The sequence below is a fragment of the Pomacea canaliculata genome, linkage group LG4 (assembly GCF_003073045.1).
Source record: "Pomacea canaliculata isolate SZHN2017 linkage group LG4, ASM307304v1, whole genome shotgun sequence".
Classification (NCBI taxonomy): Eukaryota; Metazoa; Mollusca; class Gastropoda; order Architaenioglossa; family Ampullariidae; genus Pomacea; species Pomacea canaliculata.
The window spans coordinates 25,104,866-25,126,363 of record NC_037593.1 but is presented as its reverse complement, the minus strand read 5'-3'; the positions used below and the strand labels follow the sequence as shown (position 1 = coordinate 25,126,363).

The following is a 21,498-nucleotide window of genomic DNA, read 5'->3' as shown; positions in this document are numbered from 1 at the left end:
TCTTTGCCATCATCCCTCAGGTTTAAGCAGCAGTGTCACCATCAGACAGGTGTGGACAACTGTGTCGTCGTTGGACAGGTGTAGATAGTGGTAGCCGTCGTCAGAAGAAGGTGCAAGATGCTGACCCTGGACACAAATATTCCTCGTCAGGTAAACATTATTAAGCTTCTTGCATGCTGCATGGGTCAGGTCCACAGTATAGAGTAATGTTAACACTTCTTTTTCATCTTCTTCGTTCCTATTCGCCCCCAGTGGAGCATAGGGCCGCAAATGTTAACACTGCTTCAAGTAAACTGTATGTGGGCATCCATACACCTGAAGCATGTGAGGTTGTCTCTTTGCCACGGTACAGACCCGCTGGTACCCTCGAGTTCTAGCCTTTTGTTTTCATCTATAACTAGGGCATCAGGGGGATCCCAGGTGCAGTCACCCTAGAACTACCTCGATGGTAGCCCGTTACCTGGGGTTCCTAACTCATTCATCATGCTTACATAGGAGAGGTTTTGAGTACATGTGGACGGACCACAGACTACACACCCTGTTCACTTCTTTCCTAGATGCTCCTGATAGACGCCTGGAAGCTTCATGCAGTTTCATTCGCTCTCACGCACGCGCGAACGAATGTATATATTCACAGTTTCGCGTCCACGCTTGCACACACACACACATACGAACGCATGAGCGTGAATGAGTGAGCAGAACTCACGCTCGCATGCAGGCAAGTGCTGCTCGAACGCTTATCAGACTGACGTTGCCGCGGCAACTAAGATGGCGATGTTGAAACTTATCCGTCATCACCACGTCGACCGGAGCACACAGCTCCACTGTGCCGAGCCGCCACCGAGTTTATGTTGGCATAATTAAGACACCGTTATGCTGCATTTTCTGGTTGCCGGCCGATAGGGTTCTGAAAAAAATATTTCCTTCTCCTGGTAGGGAGTTAAATTTTCTTACCTCAGATGCTCACAAGTGTGTTGTGTGTGTTTGTGTGTTCGCGTGTGCGTCCATGTATGTGAATTTTTGTGTATATTTTGTGGGGGAGGGAGGTGAGAGGGTTGTGTGTGGGTGTTTGACGGGAGGAAGTACAGAGTTAATCCAGTGCACATGCATTCAGAAAGGCGGCAGAACGTTTGAAGTCGTTGTGAATACTTCCGTCTGTTTTTAGATCCCACCCCCTCAACACCCCCCTCTCACACACATGCACTCACATATACATGTACATCCTTTTCAACCCTGATTCCAGCCCTGCCCTCGCCACCACCATCAAGCCCAGGCGCCTTGTGAAGAGATCTGTTGTCCTCTTATAATTAAGTTGTGCTTGTGGCTAAATATTATCACTTGAGCCTGGGACACAAACATCAGTCTGATGTTCTCACGACAGCAGATGATTCTTGTGACATGAAATCATTTCATGACGGGTAATGATTCTTCTGACAAGGAATAATTCTTATGATAATTAACGACTCTTATGACAAGGGTTAATTTTTGCATGTCTGTGTGACAGTGAAAACGAGATTTTTTTTTTCTTCCTCTGTAAAGAGGGTTAGGGTCATCAAACTGAACAAATGTTGTCGGGTTGTCGTTGGAGAAAGGTACAGGTAAAATTCTAAGAGGGAAAAGGAGGTAGGACATTTTGCAGAGTCCGTAGAAGGGGACTTTATCATCTTTTGTGTCATCGACACGATTAGACTGAGGAGATAGAATAATTGATTGGAGAAGTAGTGGTAGCCGTAAGTGGTCGGAGAAAGGAGAAAAGTGAGGTCAAAGGGAATGGTAAATAAATATAGTAAGAGAGCGCCATCTAGCGCCGGATTCAACTCACGTACATCCAGCTGTAAGGTTGGTAGGACTTAAAAATGACAGGACATCGCCAGGTAAAAAAAGAAACCATGTCAAAGTCATTGGCTCTGAGCGAGACCTTGCATTTGAGCAGCGAATTGAGGGCTAGGTGTGTAGGGTGGGTAGGGTGAGGAGGATCTGCCATTGTCCTCCTGTCGTCAGATGAGCTCCAACACTGGTCTGGCACACTTCACTTGTACCCGCTTACGACAAGTGTCATCTCCATGTGAATAGAGGAATTACTTACGTGACGAGGGTCACTATCACCTGCAAGATGCATCTTCAGGTTTTCCTTTTTCACAATAATGCTCTTTTCTCTCTGTCCATTTTTTTTCTCCCCTTCTGTCTTCACATCTCTCTTTTGTCGCACTCACGCACACACACATGCAATACAATTTTATTCATCCACAAGAGCTCTCTCTCTTGATGACCTCATAAAGCCATCCGACTTATTCATATACCCACCAGAAATAGCGGGACTGACAGTAGTCTAAGTTGATGAATTGTTCAGTTTGCTCGCACACCGAAGAGAAATGATCGTTTGAATGAGTCCATCTTGCGAGCTCCAGAGTGCTCGGCGCTAATGAAATATTGGCATTACACACACACCAAGTTATGAGACGAACAAACACAGGTCTCGGGGTGGGGACTGTCCTCATTGTACCCACCCAGGCCGACATTTTGTCGAGTGCGTGCAAGCAAACACAGATTTGCACCGAGTGCTGGCAGCAAAGGATCAGCTGTGGTTAGGGGCGTTTGGCTGGATCAAGTTTTTAGCTTCCTCCTCAGGTGTGCCGGCTTCGTCTATCTTTCTCTCCACCCTCGACATATCCCCTTCTCCCACCTCTGTCTGTCAGTCTGTCTATCTGTCTTGTTTGTCTGTCAGTCGATCTATCTGTCTTGTATGTATGTCGGTCTTTCAGTCTGTTGATACCGCTAGCTACCACACTGAAAAGTAATTTGAAGAAATTATAATTTTTTTTTTCCTGAGCCAGCCTGGGCTCGAGACTGCTCGAACGTATGAAATGTCCAACATTTCTTTTTTTTTCTATTCATCATCGGCAGAAATACAAGATTTTTTTTCTCGACTACAGCTTTGGCTGCTTCTGCTTCTTGTTTCACCACAGTCATCTCTCAGAGGATAAAATGAATCTTCTTTGTAAATTCTGAGGCCCTATAGTATGAGACTGAGGGGTGGAAGCCATTACTATTATCGTCGTCATCTTCTTCATCACCTTCCCCACTTTTTATCATTTTTTTTTCTTCTTCATCCTGCTCTTTATCATCTTCTACTGCTTAATTGTCATCATCTGTTTCTCCGTCATCATCATCAATGATTATAACAATCAAATAGTAACTAAACTTTATATTTTTCATCTCTTCATTCCATCTGTCTCTCCTTCCATCCATTACTCCATCTCTTTTCACCGTATATTTGCAAACTCCTGTCTCACACACCATCCCCCCACCACCCCTGCCCTCCAACAGCTCCCACCCCCGGCCAACAACACCTTCCACGTACTTGATGAAATTGTCTTCATGGCAGGCAGGTGCAAGTCTCCATTTCATCAGAATTACACCCACCACCACCACCAACCCCAATTTAAAGATCGGTCATACCCAGAATACCTTCACCCACCCATCTTTCTCCTGTCCTGCCTCTTCTTTCCTCTAGTTTTCCCTTCTACCTTCCCCACCACCCTACCCACCTTCCTGTTTCTCAGTTTCTCGTCTTACCTGCCAAACTCGTGCAGTCAACCTCAACTCCATGAGACTCACCATCTTCATGTTTCTCTCGGCATTAGCAAGATGCCAGACGTCTGAGGGGAGAGATTTCTTGCCGAAGTAATTTGTCCAGCTATCGTCTGTCGGACAGGGAGTGCGGCAGTTCGGGGAGAAATTCAGGAAAATTCAGGATATGAGTTTCACGATGAACTCTGTCTGTTTTCATTTCATGCGCCGTCAGGCCATTTTTTTGAATAAAAGTGTATGGGGTACTTGAACCTGGACTCCGTTGTCAGTCACCGGGTGTCGTGTACCCGGTGGGGCTGGCGTTTTGAAATGATCCTAGAAGGTATTTTAACTGACTAAACACTGCGGTGTCGGTGTCTTTACCTCCTGTGTACTTAAGTCGTCTGGGTACATAAACGTGTGCGCATGTGTATCGATACAAGACCCTCGCTCTTTTTTTCTGTTAAGGTGGACGTACACACGTTTAGACACGCACATACACATGCACGCGCGCGCAAACACACACAGCCTCTCTATCACACACGCATGAATACACAAACAAACACACTCGCACGCTTGTGTAATTGCACAGACGATCACATCTACACGCACATTCACACACGTACGCATCCTCCGACACAAAAACATACACTGTGATTTATGTTAAAACAGTCGTCATCGTTGTCATCATCATCTTTATCGTCGTCCTGGACATCATCATCTATCTATCTATTCCTCTTCGTGCATCAGGTTGCACATAAGGCCTCAACCAGAGTCCGCCACCGATGTCGATCGGCTGAAACCCGCTCTAGGTGACCCCATGTCCAGCCCTTTCCTTTCATCTCCCTTTCCACTGTTCTTCTCCAAGTTTCCTTTGGGCGGCCTCGTTTTCTTCGGCCGTCTGGAGTCCATCGTAGGGCGACTCTGGAAAGGTCTGCTGTCTGCTGGCGGAGCACATGTCCAATCCATCGCCAACGCCTTCGTTGAACCTGCGTGGTGATGGACTCGGTTTCACTTCTTCGGTGGAGTTCTTCGTTGGTGATGGTGTTTGGGCCAAAAGATGTTAAGTATGCGCCTGAGGCATCTGTTTTGGAAGACGTCAAGCTTGTTACTGATGGTTTTGGTCATCTTCCAAGATTCTGATCCGTAAAGGAGGGTGCTGATCACATTTGACTTGAAGATTCTCAGCTTGATCTTCTGGCTGATGTTTTTTGTCTTCCATGTGCTCCTGAGTGAGGCAAAGGCCTGACTGGCTTTCGCCAGTCGGGCTCGAATCTCTACCTCCGCATCCCCAGTGTTTGACATTTTGGACCAAGATAGGTGAAACTGTCAACTTCCTCAATCTCTTCTCCATTTAGTTTGATGCTGTCTTGGACTCTGGCGTTCACTCTCATACTGTTAGTCTTTTTGTGCTGACCTTCAAGCCAAGGTTTCCAGCTGTTTCTGAGAAGGCCTTTGTTTTTTCCTGCATGTCTTGGTGGCGGTGTGACAACAGGGCAATGTCATCAGCAAGTCTAAGTCTTCCAGTGCTGTTTGCTGTCATAGTCATGGTCCATCTGAGCCCTCTCCTCTCGCTGTCGGTGGAAGTCTTCATGATCCAGTCATGGCAGGATGAAGAGGAACGGCGACAGAATGCAGCCCTGCTTCACCCGGTACTGACGTTGAAGGGGTCTGTGAGCTCCGTGTCACAGACAACCTGGGATTTGAAATCGCTGTACAGCATTGCAATGACTGAACAAGTTTTGCAGGGACTCCGTAATGCCTCAGGATCTTCCATAAGGACTCGCGGTGGATGCTGTCAAAAGCCTTCTCCAGGTCGATGAAATTGATGTACAGCGGTGTGTTCCACTCGTTGCACTGCTCCAGAATCTGTCGCAGAATGAAGATGTGTTCGGAGCAGGATCGCCCAGGGCGAAATCCTGCTTGCTGTGGTCGGAGGTCTTTCTCAAGAGTTGCCGTCAGTCTTGACAAACAATCTTGCTGAAGACCTTGCTGGTGAGGGAAAGAAGTGTTATGCCCTCCAATTATTGCAGTCTCAAGATCTCCTTTCTTGGGTAACTTGAAGATGAGCCCTGTCTTCCACGCAACAGGGACCTGCCCTGATTCCCAAATTTGCCTGAAGATTTCAGTCAGCTTGGGAGCTGTCACATTCACGTCTGCTTTCAACATCTCTGCTGTTATTCCATCTGCCCCTGGTGCTTTGCCGCTCTTCATTGTCTTGACTGCTGCTGTCACTTCTTCCAGGCTTGGTGGGTCTGTGCAGATGTCAAGGTCTATAGCTGCTGGCTGGATGTCTGCAAGCTGAGGGGGATCTGGTCTGTTCAGAACTGACTCAAAATGTTCCCTCCAGCGCTGTAGTTTTCCTGCCTCTCCCTCGACGACATTACCGTTCACGTCTTTCACTGGCACATCACTGTTCTTAAACCCGTTGTTTAGCTGTTTGTTTATCTTGTACAGTGTCTTCAGGTCATTTTTACTTGCTGCATTTTCTGCTTCATCTGCCAGTTTCTCTATGTGGTATCTTTTGTCGGTTCTTGTCATCCTCTTTACCTCTTTGTTTAGTTTTGCGTATCTTTGTCTGAGTTGTTCCTTCAGGCGTTCTGATCTGGTGCTGTTGATTCTTTGTTTGGCTGACTTTCTCTCTTCTATCTTCTTCCATGTCTCTTCTCTGATCCACTGTTCTTTCTTTTCCGTTGGAAACCCAGTATTTTCTCTCCTGATTCCTGTAAGACTCGATTGAAGTCGTCTAAGGTCATCTCTTGTTGCTCTCCTAGTGCCTGGAACCTGTTCTTTACTTCCATAGCAAAGGCCCTTTCGGTGGCTGGATTTTTCAGTTTGCCGGAGTCCACTCTCTGCTGACGTGCCTGTTTTCCTCGTGATCGACGTAGCTTCAGAGAAACTGTGGCTATCACAAGAGTGTGGTCACTGGCAATGTCTGCTCCTCTGTAGGCTCTAACATCTTGAAGTGAGCTCCTCCATTTTCGGTTGATGATGACATGGTCTATCTGGTTCTTTGTGATCCCATCTGGTGATGTCCATGTTGCCTTGTGGATGTCTTTGTGTGGGAAGAGTGTGCCTCCAATCAGTAGGTTGTTTTCTTCACAAAAGTCTGCCAGTCTCTCTCCGTTGTCGTTGATGGTTCCGATTCCATGTTTGCCCATGACATGCTCCCTGCAGGTGTTGTCACTTTCCACTTGGCATTGAGATCGCCGATGATGAGCAACATGTCGTGGGCTGGAACGCTTTCTGAGGCTGCCTGGAGCTGATCGTAAAAAGCATCCTTGTCTTCTGCCTCAGAGTCATTTGTTGGTGCATAGCAGGCTAGCACTGTCAGCTTGTACTTGGAATGGAATCTTGCTCTCAAAAGCCTGGGTCCATAAGGCTTCCATTCCAGCAGTGCCTTTTCTGTTTTCTTGTTGAGGAGTAGAGCTACTCCTTCAGAGTGCTGAGCGTCTGATCTTCCTGAGAACAAGATGGTATGTCCTGACGCTAGTCTCCTCTTTCCCGTGCCGGTCCATCTGACCTCACTGACTCCCAGGATGTCCAAGTTGTAGTTGTCAAACTCCTTGACTAATTGGAGCATCCTGCCAGTCTGGTACAAGGTCTGGACGTTCCAGCACCCCACCCTCAACTTTTGCCTCGGCTTAAGTAAATCCGCTGTCGGGGCGCCAGCTCCCTTTCGGTTTGGCTGTCGTCCGTCATTAGTCCAGTCTCCTGGTGTGCTTCATTACCTTCGCCATCTGTGACGAGTTCTCTGGTTTAGTTTCTGTAACATGATTTTTTTTTTTACATGGTGGGGTTGTTAGCCCTACCACAACCTATTTTACCTCTAGGTGAGGTGTCCACCTTAGTCGCCTCTTACGACATGCCTGGCTGGATGGCAGGGACCCTATTCTTACAATGCTTGCTAGGCAAGCATACCCCGGGGTCCCACAGGGGCCGGACATCATCATCATCATTACAAATATCATCTTTGTCTTCATCTCTCATCCTTGGTGGATAAAATATACATAGTCCGTTAAATGAGCCTCTCCGAATTCCTTGGATATTTCGGCAGAACCTAAAGGATGTGTTTCAGATCAGCCACTAATTGTGTGTTGTTTACCTGGCGCGTGTAAACTATATTTATCAAACGATGTTTACACTATGAAGGGCTAGACCTTGCTGTCAGAGAGCCAGTGACACTAGACTGGACATCCAACATGTACACTTCATGGTCAGCATCAATTGCTTGCCTTTTCTACGTTCTCACGGGATAAAACTTTTATTTCCCAACCTGGGAGATGCAGGGAGGAAAGGGGTCAGGTGACTTTATAAATTATGTCCAGTCATCCTCTGGGGTCCGCTGCTTAACCACGTTCCTGGTGTCATGGTCATTAGCTGTTGGCCGCAGGAGCATGAGGTGGGACTAATTACCTACACGCCCCTTCCCATTGTCCCACAGTCCCCTGACACCGCAACATCCCAGGGACAATCGTTGGCTTGGAAGGGATGAGGTTGAGAAGGGACCCCCATCCTCAAAACAGCAAAAATTTAGCTGAGTGTAGACACAATAGGTCAGACGAACTGGTGAGAAAAATGCTCTAGAATTAGAGAAGAGATACCATTATTAATGATTTCACGATGTTTACAGGTCCAATAGAGTTTGTATATGAAAATCTTGGAGAGTTGAGGCTGCAACAATTTGTAGATTCAAATTTAAAACAAAAACGGAAAAGAATCCAAAATGTCATTTTTATTGTGTTATTCACAAAAACATAAAATATCTACATAAAACCAACACAATATTTAACAGTACATGTACACAAAACAACATTTATTAATGGGTAATATATTCGTCTAATAGTACATCTAAAAGTAACAAAAGCCATGCATGACAATGTAAAATCATTCGTCACCATCACCTTTACTGTGCAGTAAACAAACATCTACCCATAGGTACTAAGTATGTACAGCTGCCGCACATCCACTTGTAAATTACTCAAATTAAATTAAGCTTTTGTGTATGGCAAGGGCCTTCAATTCTTGTTTTCAAAATTCTTTTTTCACTCTTGACATATGTTTGCATTCCTCATCACAAAATTGTCGGAAATGTTTCTTCCATGTTAATATTAACATCACAAATTTGACTAACATCATATCGGCTTCCACGGCATTCCAAACTTTCTCATTCTTCTCATCATTCTCATTCTCCACACTCCCTTCCGCAAAATATTGCTTTCATCCTTTGGGCTAAAGCATGATTACCAATAGTACAGAAAATGTACAAATGTATGACCATTCTTTAATAATAACAGCTTTTTAATTTAAAAAACAAAAATATTATCAAAAATTAAATAGAGCAAAAGATTTCTTGTTCCGCTTGAAAGAAATTGTTTAATTGTTTAATCATTGATGTGTAACTGCTTCATTAATCTCCTTGTCATTCGTTCCATGCAATATTTATTCAACATACATCATTTATGTAAAGATGATTAGCGATGAAAATAGGTCTGAGGAATCTTAGGATATTCTTACACACATCGTGTGAAAATTCGCCCCAGTCACGCGCTCCATGATGTGTGTCCGGGGATGACATCCGTTACGGCGCGTGAACGTGTTCGCTGCCTGGGGAATGGTAGTCTCGTCCACTCCTACCCCGTGACGTCTGCTCCTGGGTCATGTGACTACACAGTAAACATATTAGTCACAGCATGAGCTTGAATAATGTTACCCTGTCTCGTGTAACACCTTCAGCTTCTACGAAGTTTCTCGAATCGCTCTTTCTTCTGTCCCTCCATTCTTTGCGAATGCTTTGGGGTGAGGTCGGGTGGCGAAGTCAGCAATACAGTGAGGATCATCCACCCTGGGTGAAGATCTCGGGTCTGGCATTCATTTCTGGGCCGTCTGCTTGGCCATGATCTTCCTTCAATTTCTGGCTTGACACACATCCCGTGACTTCCACTAAATATCTTCGTTCGTTTTATTTCTCTATCCGTTTGACTTATTTCTTCGTTTATTTTTCATTTTCGTCTTGTTCTTTCTCCTTTCTCCTTTACTTTTTTCAGAACCTGGAATAAAGGACTAAAGTAGTTGAGCCTGTGATGATAATAACATCTGTAACTCCTTCATCTAGCATCCAAAGTGTCTTCTGAAGTTGGGTCTTTGATTCTAATGGGAGGTTTGCAATTTAGGGTATATAACCGGTGAATATTGACTAGCAAGGTTGGGAAAACTTGCTGTACACATTCACACATGTCACTGCTGTGCAACATGGCTAATGTTCTCAGCAATGTGTTTGTCGTTTCAGTCAACCAGAAGGATGGGGTTGTCGTGCGCCAACTGCAGCACCAGCACCACCACCTTGTGGCGACGGAACAGCGAAGGGGAGCCGGTCTGCAACGCCTGCGGCCTGTACTTCAAGCTCCATCAGGTATGGAGGAACCGCCAGACAGGTGAAAGGGATCTGAAGTGAAAAGTGGGACAGACTATGGAGCGCGGTAGATGAGCTAAAATTTCACACCTTCAATAAAACAGAAGCTGTTGGGACCGAAGGTGTAGACCACAGTATTCACCCTAAAGATAAGAATATCCTGCTTGTTCATAGTGACGGTGTCCTAAGAAGAAAAAAAACAGAAAGGAAAGGAAGATGTAAAAAGTGTTTTTTATAAAGATACATTTTTTTCTCTTAGGTTGCCCGTCCCTTGTCTATGAAAAAGGATGGAATACAAACCCGCAAGCGGAAGCCCAAAGGTTCCGGCTCTAAATCCAAGGCATCCAAGGAGCCCCAACTCCCTAGCTACGATAGCAGCTCCCTCATGCAGCACCAGTCGTCTTCACAAATTCACCAGCATCATCAGCAGAGCCAGCAACATCTTTCACAACAACACCACACGCAGCAGCAGCAGCAGATGATGCACGAGAGCCAGAGCACGCTGCCACATACGCATCCCATCAACCCGTCCAACTCGCTTGTTATGGTAGGACACGGAGCCCGCTTGCCCACCCTGGGCTCGGCCTTGTCTGGAACCAGTTTATCAAGTTCCAGCTTGACTTCATCAGGTTTGTCCCTGTCAGGGTTGTCAGGGGGCTCCGCGATGTCGGGATCAGGAATGTCTTCTGACCATGGCTTAGCGGGACCAGAAACCGGCTCAAGGGGATCCAGTTTGGGATCTGGATCCCGATCGAGACCATCACAAGGTCTTCTGGACCTGACTCTTTCCAGAAGTGAAAATGGCACCTCTTCCATGACAGGTAGACAGCTAGTCATCATGCTCACCTAAAAGGGAAACGTTCTGACTTTTATTTGCAGAATCTTTATAAATTTCAGTTTGCGACCAAAAGAAAAAAAATAACCGGGGTCTACTTTACACAATGTTTACTCTTGACACAGTGAACCACTTACAGTTCATTGACCTTTATGGCCTCGAGCGATGATCAGGTCTTAAAAACTTGACAATGTGGGTTCAAAATGAGGTATTAGTAAAAGTTGTGTGAGATAGGTTAATGCTGAAAAAATGCTTTGAAGTGAGAGTAAAGGATATAGGTATGGCGTTAATGTACTTGCTAACAAACAGCTATTTTATATTTATATGTCATGGGATCTTAACAAAAACCTAAATGCGCGCGCGTGTGTGTGTGTGTGTGTGTGTTTGTGTGAGCACATTTCAGTTGGCAGCGAAGATATGAAGACGTTGCCCAGCTATTCCAGTGACTACCACATCCACAACTCGGCCGTCCTGGCTGCCCTGGCGTCCCCCATCAACACCACCAGCCATTCCACCCTGCTGCCCATCTCCAGCCTCACCTCGCTCGGCCGCCAGGCCATGGCCGCGGCAGCAGCCAATCACATCGCGTCTAACAACGGTCCCATCAGTAGCCCCATGGATCGCGTCATGTCATTGGACAGCATGTTGATAAAGCAAGCCACGGAGCCACCGTTCTCTCCCTCGCCTCCCAAAGCCATCCCTGTGGCCTCCGACATCCACAGCGAAACCGAGGCTGCGGTTCAGTCCCTTAGCAGCGAGGACATCCTGCAGCTCAAACCTGCATCCGTGTCGCAGACGTGATGAAACAGTTCCACTACTTCCTCGAGTGTCACCTTCTTCATCTACAGACTTGTGACAGGGTGTGATCGTTTGAGACACGAGTAGTGCAGGGCTCCGATTGTGGAACACGGAGGTTGTCAGTGAACGAACCTGAACCTGCATCAAAGACAAAACCGTCGCAAAACCTTTTTTTGCGAAACCCGATGTCCTGGATGCATTTTTGCACATGATTGGGTTTCTCGGTCGGTTTGTTGACTTTAAGCACCTACCCGGTCCTTGAACTCATTGTTTCAAACTAAAGGACAAGCAATGTCCCAACTACACTCAGTGAGATGTAGGTAGTCGTATGTACTAAATGCTTTGAAAGCACACTTTTCTTTGTTAACAGATAAATGAAGGGATAAAGGAAATTTCTACCACTAGATTTTTTTTACACAGGAAATGGAATACATACATGGCTTGCAAGGGGGATGATTTTTCTAGCTTTTTAATTGTAAAACTGACCGTTGAGAGGTCCTTAACCTCGGTGTCTTGACATCCGGGGCTGTCGCTACGGACAGGTGATAAAGTCAAAGCCGAAGTCAGTTTATGTTTTGTTTGCAGTTGCAAACAGTCACTTATACCTGAGGTAAGCAAATAAGAACTGGACACCCCCCCCCCCCTTACTCCAGTTGTGGGCCGTGGATGATGGTTGGTTTGCTCGCTTCATTTGAATTAAGGAATATCTCGGGAAAACTTCCAGGGAACAGCCTGATACCTCCGGTCCATGTGAGTGTCCACCTCTACAATAAAAACAGCATTAACTTTGAAATACTTTCCGTAGGCGGGGTCAGTAAGCAGTCATCTTCAGGACACTTTTCTAAGATTAAAAAAAAAATTTCTTGTTGCATTATTTTTCTAGCTGTCTTGATGGACTGGACATGTTTTATCATCCTCCCTTACTTGATAATCTTTGTACTGAAGAGGATGTTTCATTACGATAAATTAATAGGAATACGAGATGCTATAAATAGGTTTATCTTTACATTATTTATGCTCAATGATGGAATGTGTGACCCCTCCCCATCCCCAACCCATCGCAACATTTTAATGATTTTATTTCTTATTATACAAAGTGATTCGACAGCAATGAAGTGAAACCCTCGTCTCAGTAGCTCCACTGAGGTGCATGCTACTACTTTCAGTAAAATCAGTGCATAAAAATCGCATTATTTCATTTTCTGCACATCATTTGAATAATGAGCCCTTAGACCTTTTGACCTTTTAAGGGAAAAGTCTCCTCGGATTTTAAGGGCAAACTTCAAAGATAACAGATGGATGTCGTTCATTGTTCACACTGTTTGCTTGTTTCTTTTATTATTATTATTATTATTATTATTATTATTATTATTATTATTATTACTCATGGACCCTGCTGTATATGTGTTTATAGGGTAACGAACTGAACGGCTTGTGTATACAGAAATGAAGCGAGATGTACCCACATGATATAATGCCTGCACGTTGTCTCCAGAAAGTATTTACGAGAGCTGATGATATTGTTCGTTGTTATGCTTGTGTGCTTGACATTCACCTGGCTTCCACTTCGCCAGTGTCCCGAGCCAGTCGCGAGCTGCGGATGAATACACAGGAAACCATTTCTTCTTGTCCAAGTGTGTTCAAGGGAGCCAACCTCGTGGAGTGAGGGAGGGAGGGGTGAGGTGCATGCAAGCCGAGCGTTCACTATGGAAGATTCGAACTGCAAAGCCAAGCCTAGAGTTGTGGTGTTTGTTTGTCAACCTACTCGATGGATAACAAGTAAACACTCGTGGCAAGCAGACACAAAAAAGGACGAACTGTAAAAGTTTCAGTTGTTCAGAAAATGCCTCAAAACTATTGCTCCTCTTCTTTCGTAGCACGCTCGTGTTTTGTTGTTTTTCACAAGCCATATCTCGTGTGGATTCTTTTTTAAAATTTTGGACAGTAAGCACGAGTTTGTATGCAGCTTTTTTTTACCGACTGAAAGTGTAAATACTCTTAAAAATCATATTCGAGAAAGGCATAAAGGGGAATAACTCTCCCATTGAGGCGACGTGTGCTTTCTCAACCTATTTTATCAATGTTTTGAATTTTTGTTATAACAACTGAGACATAAAAGCAAACTGAGATTTTGATGTAGAATTATTTTTGCTTTGCAGTTAATTATGAAGATATTAGTTTTTGAATCGCAACTTATTATCGGATTTTATATGATTAGTCTTTAATGTGATCGAAAGTTGTAGAGCAAAAATCATATATTTTATCAGTTTTGTTCTTTGAGAAAAAGTGCTTTGGGAAATGTTGTTTTATTACTTTCAGCATCGTGCATCAGACCATTGGGATTCTGTCTAACAGAAAGAAAGTTTTTATAACTTTGTTTAAAATGCAAATGATTCAAGATGCGATTATACCTTAATGATTAGTGCAGACAAGATGCTCATTATGTATTTCTTTATGCGGATGGTTGTGCTGTTTGGTCATAAGCATTTTGACAAGCGGTGACGAAGATGAATATGTTAACTTGGTGTTGCACTCCGGAAGCTGCCAAAGGCTTCGCTGTCTTAGAATATACAGCTCAAATATTTGTGATTATTATTACGCCGTTGCCTCATATTATTTTTATTTTTTTGTCCGTTTAATATATTTCTCTACCTGAATTCGAAATATTAAAGGTCAGTAAGAGATAAAACATCAGCAATATACACTAGGCACACCTTCATCTTTTGTCTATCACATCCCTGATACAATTCATCCTCTAAAAACATGCGAATTAAGTTTACATTTGTGATTGATGAAACATTTGGAGAAACTATCAGAAGGAACATGAACGGTGTACTCTGGAATGAAAAAAAAAAGGTGTTACAGGTTTAAAAATCGGAGTCTGGTGCTGTTGAGAAGAGGATGGTGTGAAGGAGGGGATCTCTGATAGGTGACACCGGTGCTGCGCACGTGCGACACATGCCTCGCTTGCCAATCACGACTGGAATTCATGTTGACACAGTGAACCACTCTCAAGCCGGTCAAGTTCAGTCCTACGTACCACAGCCTCAGTACCCGCTACCTGCGCTTCGCAAGTGACTGCCGGGTGGGCGTGGGGTGGATGTGGGGTGGGGCTGTAAGTCTGTGACTGGCTCACAGTGGTAACCGCTGGCCTGGCTTGTAGAGGGAGGACAGCATCAACATGGATTCCAGCTATGAGCTATCAGCCTTCTCGACGTCCAGTGAACTTACTGTCTGACAACCTAGTCAGACTACAATATCTGCTACGTGTATATTATTGTGCTTTGTGTAATGCGAGATCTCCGTGAAAACTAGCGATTAACATGTGTAAGAGATTTGTCACTAACGCCTGTTACAATACTTCTTCTTCTTATATGTGTATGTGTGTGAGAGTGTTTGTGGGAGAGTGTTTGTGTGTGTGTGAGAGAGAGAAAGAGTGTGTGTGTGTGTGTGTGTGAAAATCAACATTTTGCGATGGAAAAGCAGAGGCATAACATGTACCTATTGCATTCTGATCTTATATTAGTATAAGGGCGCATTAAATTAACAAGAAAAAGTTTACCGCTTTTTACTAGGTAAGTATGAGTAAACCAAAACTGAAAAACTGTGTTGCAGCTGTTGACGGTAATATATTTCAAGATGCAGTGATTAGGGGAATTTTTGATGGAGTGTTGGGGGGGAGAGAGTGGAGGAAATAAATGCAAAGTGACAAAGCTAACTTCTTACTTCAGGCTTTACTTCAGAAATGTCTGACGATGCGGTTTGGTGTAATTTAGGGACCAAATGTCTAATGATCCAGTTAATGATAATACCCTTGTACAAAGGCTATAAAAAATAGTATTTTCATACCTGCCATTGAATAGAAGAAACATGTTTGTGCTCCCAATCTCTCTCTCTCCCACCCTTATTTTTTCATTCTCTCTTTCTCTCTGTGGGTGTGTGTGCAGGGGTGAAGGGGTGTTTATGTTTGTGAAAGAATAGGGGAGCAATAGGTTGTTTTTTTTCGCAAGACCTTTGCAAACGGGATGGTGTTGGGTTGAAGAAGTCCACTTTATGAGATTACTTTCCGACGTGAAATAGATTGTTTTGATGATATATAGGTAATATAGTTAATTCCCCTCAAGCCGATACAGTTACTAAGTGGATACCACGTAGCTTATAGTTATTTCACTGGTCTTGTTACATGACATTATGTGTTGATATCGTCATTTTACAACTACTTTCCAAGCAACAATTATGATAGTGGATCTGAAGTATTTTCTAGACCAGTTATAGATACTGCGTTGCTATTAATTTCAAAAGAAAAGCTGGAACTGGACATTGTCTGCTACTCCTCCATTTTCTTTTTCTTGTGTCAACCTTTATTACTCCCTGTTCCTACTAGAGATAGAGGAAAATATTAATCGATTCCTTTCTTTCATCCTTTTTCTTTCTTTCTTTCTTAAAGTAGACTGGAATTAATGAAATATGAAAGTGTCGGTGACTGTGTACAGCAGGCAGATAGTGGGTGAATGTTGCAATGGCTGTTTTCAATGAAGCCTAAGAATATTGGGCATTTAAATTTGTATTTATTTGTTTTCTACAAGACACTGTAGGTCCTATGCTGAACTGCAAGCCGTTCACCATCTCTCTGGCTATTATTTACATCTCCATTATCCCCAAACCATGCTATTGTTGTTTACAGAGAGGGAGTCAGGGTTGGACACAATACACTTCATTGGTTGTGCGTTTTAAAATAATACAAATACAATACATTTGTTAAAAGTGAAGAAAAAATGAGTTCATTACATCTTTTTTATGTCTTTCTGTATGCAACACAGGTTTCCACGGTTTCTAGAATTATGACCTGGATTACTTTTTTCGAGTATAAATGATATAGATTTTTTTTTCAAACTTTCTTCGTCAATACATATATGACTTACTTATTCCAGCCGTGGCTGACCTCTGTATAGACTGATGTTAGATGGGCTATGACACATTTTTTCACTTGTCCTGTTAGCTATGTCATGACTGACCATGCTGTCTTGCCACAAAACATTCATATTTTTCTTTGCATTTAAACAAAAGTAAAGGGTACAGTATGCTTCATCACTACAACCAGTCTTGTGTTGAATTGTCTGTGATGTTTGCTTGAGAGAATGCACTAGTTTCGATTATTTTATTATAAATACGTGTTGTGTAGTGTGAAATACATGGTGAAATGTGTGGGACCCGTGTATTTGGTTGTGCTGTGTGTTGCTAGCACATGGCGTATCTGAATGTTAAACACAAGTATATTCATGATAGCTGGAATACACACAAAGATAAGAACACTGATCGTATTTCCATGAGCTAAAAAAAAAATAAAAGAAAAAAAAAACTTGGATATGCACTGTATATGTCCTTACAGGAGAGAATGTACCGATGTCCACTCACGAGGCCATATTTCACATGTACTAGACCTTGGTTGACACGTACACCAGATCAGTCGTAATTCTTGTGCACTTTGTCTACTTCTGGAATAATTTTCTTTTTAGGGCTGATGAAAAGATAGAGATGTCCCAAATATGCACTTATAAAGGTGTTTTTTTATGTAGCAAAAGCTCACGAAATAGAAATAGAGGAAAACTTACTGCAATGTTGCGCTTTTGAATCTGGCCTGTCATTATCAAATGTAAAAGAATAATAATGATGTAATGTAAAAAATATTAATTAGCAGTAGATATAATTATGGAAGGAAAAAAATTATTCAACAAAAGAATGACTATTGTTGCAGTAGACAACCTGTAGACCAAGTATCATTTCCAGCAAGATTTTATCAGATATGACCATGACTATTGGGACTTGAGGCGTGGCAGTAAGGGCGGAGAGTGCGAGACATTTTTTCTGGATCGTCTTCGTGTACTGGATGTGTTTTTATACTGATAAAGAAACGCTTCTTAAATAGTCGTGACGACAACCTAGGGTCTGTTAAGTAACATAATTCTACATTCGTTACAAGGGGTATCACTGTATCCTCTTCTTTCGCTTCTTGTCGACTGATTGCTGCAAGAGTTGCATGAGGTTAGTTTTGTTGTTGACCTATAGTTGAAAGAGACGTTTGAGTGTTTTGTTTGATTATTTGTTTGTTTGATTATTTGTATGTTTTTGTTTTGTTTGTTTTTGGTGGGTTTTTTATTTTTTTTTTTTTTTTTTTTGGTTTTTTTTTTTTTTTTGGTGCTTTGTTTTTTTTTTTTTGTTTTTTTTTTTTTTTTATAACCGTCACGTAAACACTTTGGAAAACGTGAACAAAACGTTCTTCCATATTTCGCCGCTTAAGAAGAGCGTTTAATGAATCACGTGTGTTCCAATCGCCAAGGCAAGCGAGCAAGTGGACCATGCAGGGTCAAAAGTTACCTTCTTCGTGAACTCCTCATCACTGTTGCTGTTGCTACTGCTACACCACTTGATGACGACACCAGCAGTCTTTGCTCTGCTCGTCGACGGTGAGTGAGGTTGTGTCATCGCTGCTAATGGACGAAGATTAAAACAAAATGTTTCTGCCCCCGTAGCTAGCGCACGTCACTAACTGGTACAGATGATGACGTCAGCGTTCCATTAATCGCGTCACATAGACACCACATTGCGTTTCATAGACAATTTTAGCATCGCGTCACATGGACAAAGATCGCCAGCGTCACATACACACAGCATCGCGTGACGTAGATGGTTTCTGCAGCACAGTGCGGACAAACATTGTGAGGAGAAATTGCTCACACTAGTGTCACAGCTGTAACACATCTAAATTCCAAAAAGTCTGAAACTAATGGGATCTACACAGGAAACGATTAAACCTTTTTTTTTCACTCTGTGACCTCCACTTCCTTCCGAATCCATGCCTAGCAATTGCCAAGAAGCGCTTTCTTCACTTTCATTAAGTGTTAATGTCACATTAATCCGAATAAAATAAATCCCACTTTTATTCTTGATTCCAGACTATTTGGACATAGTTTCGTGATGGTTTGCTGTGATATTTTGTTGGTTTTGATGGTGTTGGTTTGGTTGGGTTTGACTTGAGTTTTATGGAATTAGAAAAGCTTGTGATACAAGTGCTCTTTGATCAGCCAAGATGCATCAGGGCTTAGAAGTGGTAGGTGCGCTTTGATGGGGTAGAAACGTAGCAGTCCTGAATTATTTATGTATTATTTATGTGTCACAAAACCAATGTCTAACAAAACTCCATTTCCTCTCGTAGACGTGAGCATCACGTGTACTTCTAGCATCAATGACGTCACAGAGGCTTTGTGGGATAGTGACGTCAACCGATTGCGCTCTGACCAATATACACTCAATCTGCAGTCACGTGCCAGCTCGTCGGCCAGAGAGGATCGTGCCTCGTCTCCGTGAGTCACGCTGAGTTGTAGTACTTGCTCGTTTGCCTATTTTTCTATCTCTTTTCTTCTCTTTTTACTCCCGTTCCTTCAGGCTATCACTCGTCGTCAGTTGCAAGAGCAGTTCTCTTGTGTCACGTGTCAGTTTCTAAAGATCGCACTACAGCGAAAGAGTAATGTCAATATCAATTAACGTCGAGTCACTATCAGTGTCAGTGCCATGGCTATAGACACTCTGTCACACTTGATTGATTACAGCTTGTTCACCTACGTTGATCCCGCTGTTCTGACGAGACCCACTTTCAAGGCCTTCGTCGCCCTCCAGGACAACTACGACCCCACTCCGCACGCAGACGACAGGTTGTCCACCAGTGACGTCAACGAGGCCGATGCGTTTCTTCCACGCGGTTCTACAGACAAAGGTCATGCACACCCTGCTGAAGTACCTCATGTGCAGAAGTAAGCCCCTCCATCCACTCAGGCGGCTAGGACCTATTTGGCCTAAAGGTCTAGAGGATGCAGTCTTGTTCAAACGACTCAAATCGGGGTACATTCCACCCTTAATTCTCGACAAACATCAACATGCCAGTAAGAGATCAGCAACAGGATTGTACATGGGGGAACTGGACAATAATATACTAATTAGGTGTATGTGGTGGAGGTGGGGCGTGACGTCTGTGTCTGTGTGTGGTGACGTTTTTCTCTGTACCCCGCAGACGTAGTACACAACGAGGAGGGTCTGCGCTCCATGTTGTGGAGCCTGTGGTTCGAACCCTACCCGCGATCCGCGCACGGGAGTCCTGACAGCTCCGGCTTCGAACACGTGATGGTGGGTGAGTTCCAGACTAACACAACAGTGAACGGACTTCACTCATGGCTGGCTATTACCTCAAGGAACGGTCTGAAAGCATTAATTACCATGGCTACGTCAGAACGGCAGAAGTGAGTCACTCGTTTCTTCTCCGATTTAAAAGGATTTGTTTTTTGTTTTGTTTTGCTGTATGTGTGTTGTCGTTTTCTTGTTTTATGCCATTGATCACGCGTTGTTTGTGGGTTTTTTTAAATTTATTTTATTGTTTTTATTTATTTATTTTGGTATTAGCTAAAACGAACTGACTAACTTTCATCGTCATTGACGTGTATCCCGATGTTCTATTGCCAGCCCAACATTATCGCCGTAGACTATGACTGGAGAGGTCGCCATAAATCCATGGGACTTTCTTCGTGGGTACCAAGCCCTGAGTTTGATATGGCCCTCTACTCCCTGTCTGGACTGACCAACACTTCGCAAGTCCTGCTTGATGGCCACACTGTCCATCTGCAGTTCTACGACCTGGAGCGTGTCAATGGCCTGCAGGTCGCATCCGCCTATCCGATCATCTAGGGTCAAAGTTTAAAAGGTTTAGCTAGAGGCTATTTATTTATCATATATATATATAAAAGTCAGTTTTTCAGTAAAGTAATATAAATAAGAGAATAAAGGTTTGACCAATAAATAAATATATTGCATTAATTAATGTCTTTGTCATGACTAACAAAAAGTTGAATCTTTAAAGGGATCTAACCGACGTTTGCAATTAAATCCCTCCAAACACTAGATTGCTTCCCTTGGAAAAACGCTCCTTCACTACTTTCTCTCTCACTGTGTGTTCATAGGGGTATGAGCGTGTACAGTCCAGTTTTTATCCTCTCCACCATGTGTTATAGACAAGACGGGGTGCTGGGGGGAAGAAGGAGGATGCTATAACTGTAAATATATTATTTGGATTACCCGGTAATGTTCATGGAACTGGTACACTTGTGAAGTAGCAGTCAGTGTTTTTTTCCATAAAAGTTGTGATATCAAGTGCATTTTTTTTTTATTTTTTTTTTAGAGTGTCAACCTTCGCATTTCTTTAATGTCCTCCCAGTCCAAAGCATTCTGTACACAGGTACGCTAGACTCTAGAGTCAAGCTATTTCCACCCAGAGCACTCCCGACTATTAACCCGGTATAAACACTCCCTTATCTGTGTGGAGTAGTTTGTTTTTATTTTGGTGGTTATTTTTACGTCTTCCAAAAATTAAAGCGTTTTTCGAAACTTTTAAAGTTTTAAACAGTTTCTTATACAAAGAACACGGCACATTGATGTACGGGCTTAAACACACTTATCACCGAAGCCACACATGAAGGTCACCTTACACCTGTTGGCGTCGCCCCGTAGGCGAGTGTCAGGTGGTTGGAAGGTGAATTGCTCATGCATGAGGCAAGGGGTCACGCCTGCGCAGTGGGTCACAGGTCAGCATGGCCCCCACTCTCTCACCGCTAACAGTTCGCCACAGACAAAACAGATGTAAATGAGACGACCTTGCCTCCCCAGACAACCTGAACTTGAGGACTGCTGTCACTTGTATGCTAGAAAACGGATATACCATACTTCCTTTACTTGAAAGGTTAGTGGGAGGACGGCTGATCGTCACAAGCGAATTTAAAACTCTCGCGGGCCAGAGTGCCATGCCCTTTGGTGTCGTCTGCTTGTCTCGCGCGCTGGAACG

The 21,498-nt window shown here is 43.5% G+C and overlaps 3 protein-coding genes across 11 annotated transcripts in view; all 3 read left to right on the top strand.

Annotated features, from left to right (window-relative positions):
• The window catches only part of LOC112562329 (GATA-binding factor A-like), a 57,271-nt gene extending 40,559 nt beyond the window's left edge, over positions 1 to 16,712 (top strand). For 6 of the 9 annotated variants that reach the window (XM_025235537.1, XM_025235538.1, XM_025235541.1 and 3 more), the window contains exons 5-7: positions 9,860 to 9,982; positions 10,242 to 10,803; positions 11,221 to 16,712. In XM_025235537.1, the coding sequence (XP_025091322.1) occupies positions 9,860 to 9,982; positions 10,242 to 10,803; positions 11,221 to 11,618 (1,083 nt within the window). In that variant the 3' untranslated portion in view covers positions 11,619 to 16,712. Of the gene's footprint in view, positions 1 to 1,572; positions 2,126 to 9,125; positions 9,433 to 9,859; positions 9,983 to 10,241; positions 10,804 to 11,220 lie in introns of those variants that run through there. The other 3 variants (XM_025235543.1, XM_025235535.1, XM_025235544.1) reach the window with 3 other exon arrangements.
• Positions 16,713 to 17,523: 811 nt separating this feature from the next.
• On the top strand, positions 17,524 to 19,820 carry LOC112562330 (poly(U)-specific endoribonuclease-D-like). Its single transcript, XM_025235545.1, has 5 exons — positions 17,524 to 17,657; positions 17,953 to 18,079; positions 18,829 to 18,976; positions 19,223 to 19,423; positions 19,681 to 19,820. The coding sequence occupies exons 2-5, from the start codon at positions 18,043 to 18,045 to the stop codon at positions 19,766 to 19,768; spliced, it is 474 nt and encodes a 157-aa protein (XP_025091330.1). The 5' UTR covers positions 17,524 to 17,657; positions 17,953 to 18,042; the 3' UTR covers positions 19,769 to 19,820.
• On the top strand, positions 19,767 to 21,115 carry LOC112562331 (poly(U)-specific endoribonuclease-A-like). Its single transcript, XM_025235547.1, has 2 exons — positions 19,767 to 19,906; positions 20,127 to 21,115. Exons 1-2 carry the CDS (start codon positions 19,838 to 19,840, stop codon positions 20,346 to 20,348), a joined length of 291 nt encoding a protein of 96 aa, XP_025091332.1. The 5' UTR covers positions 19,767 to 19,837; the 3' UTR covers positions 20,349 to 21,115.
• Positions 21,116 to 21,498: the final 383 nt, after the last annotated feature.

Bases quoted from the DNA above. Each gene is read 5' to 3' on its own strand.
- LOC112562330 (XM_025235545.1), top strand. From the start codon at position 18,043: ATGACGACACCAGCAGTCTTTGCTCTGCTCGTCGACG. The intron at 18,080-18,828 runs GTGAGTGAGGTT...TTCCTCTCGTAG, and splicing joins CTTTGCTCTGCTCGTCGACG to ACGTGAGCATCACGTGTACT. The intron at 19,424-19,680 runs GTAAGCCCCTCC...TGTACCCCGCAG, and splicing joins GAAGTACCTCATGTGCAGAA to ACGTAGTACACAACGAGGAG.
- LOC112562331 (XM_025235547.1), top strand. From the start codon at position 19,838: ATGGCTGGCTATTACCTCAAGGAACGGTCTGAAAGCATTAATTACCAT. The intron at 19,907-20,126 runs GTGAGTCACTCG...TTCTATTGCCAG, and splicing joins GCTACGTCAGAACGGCAGAA to CCCAACATTATCGCCGTAGA.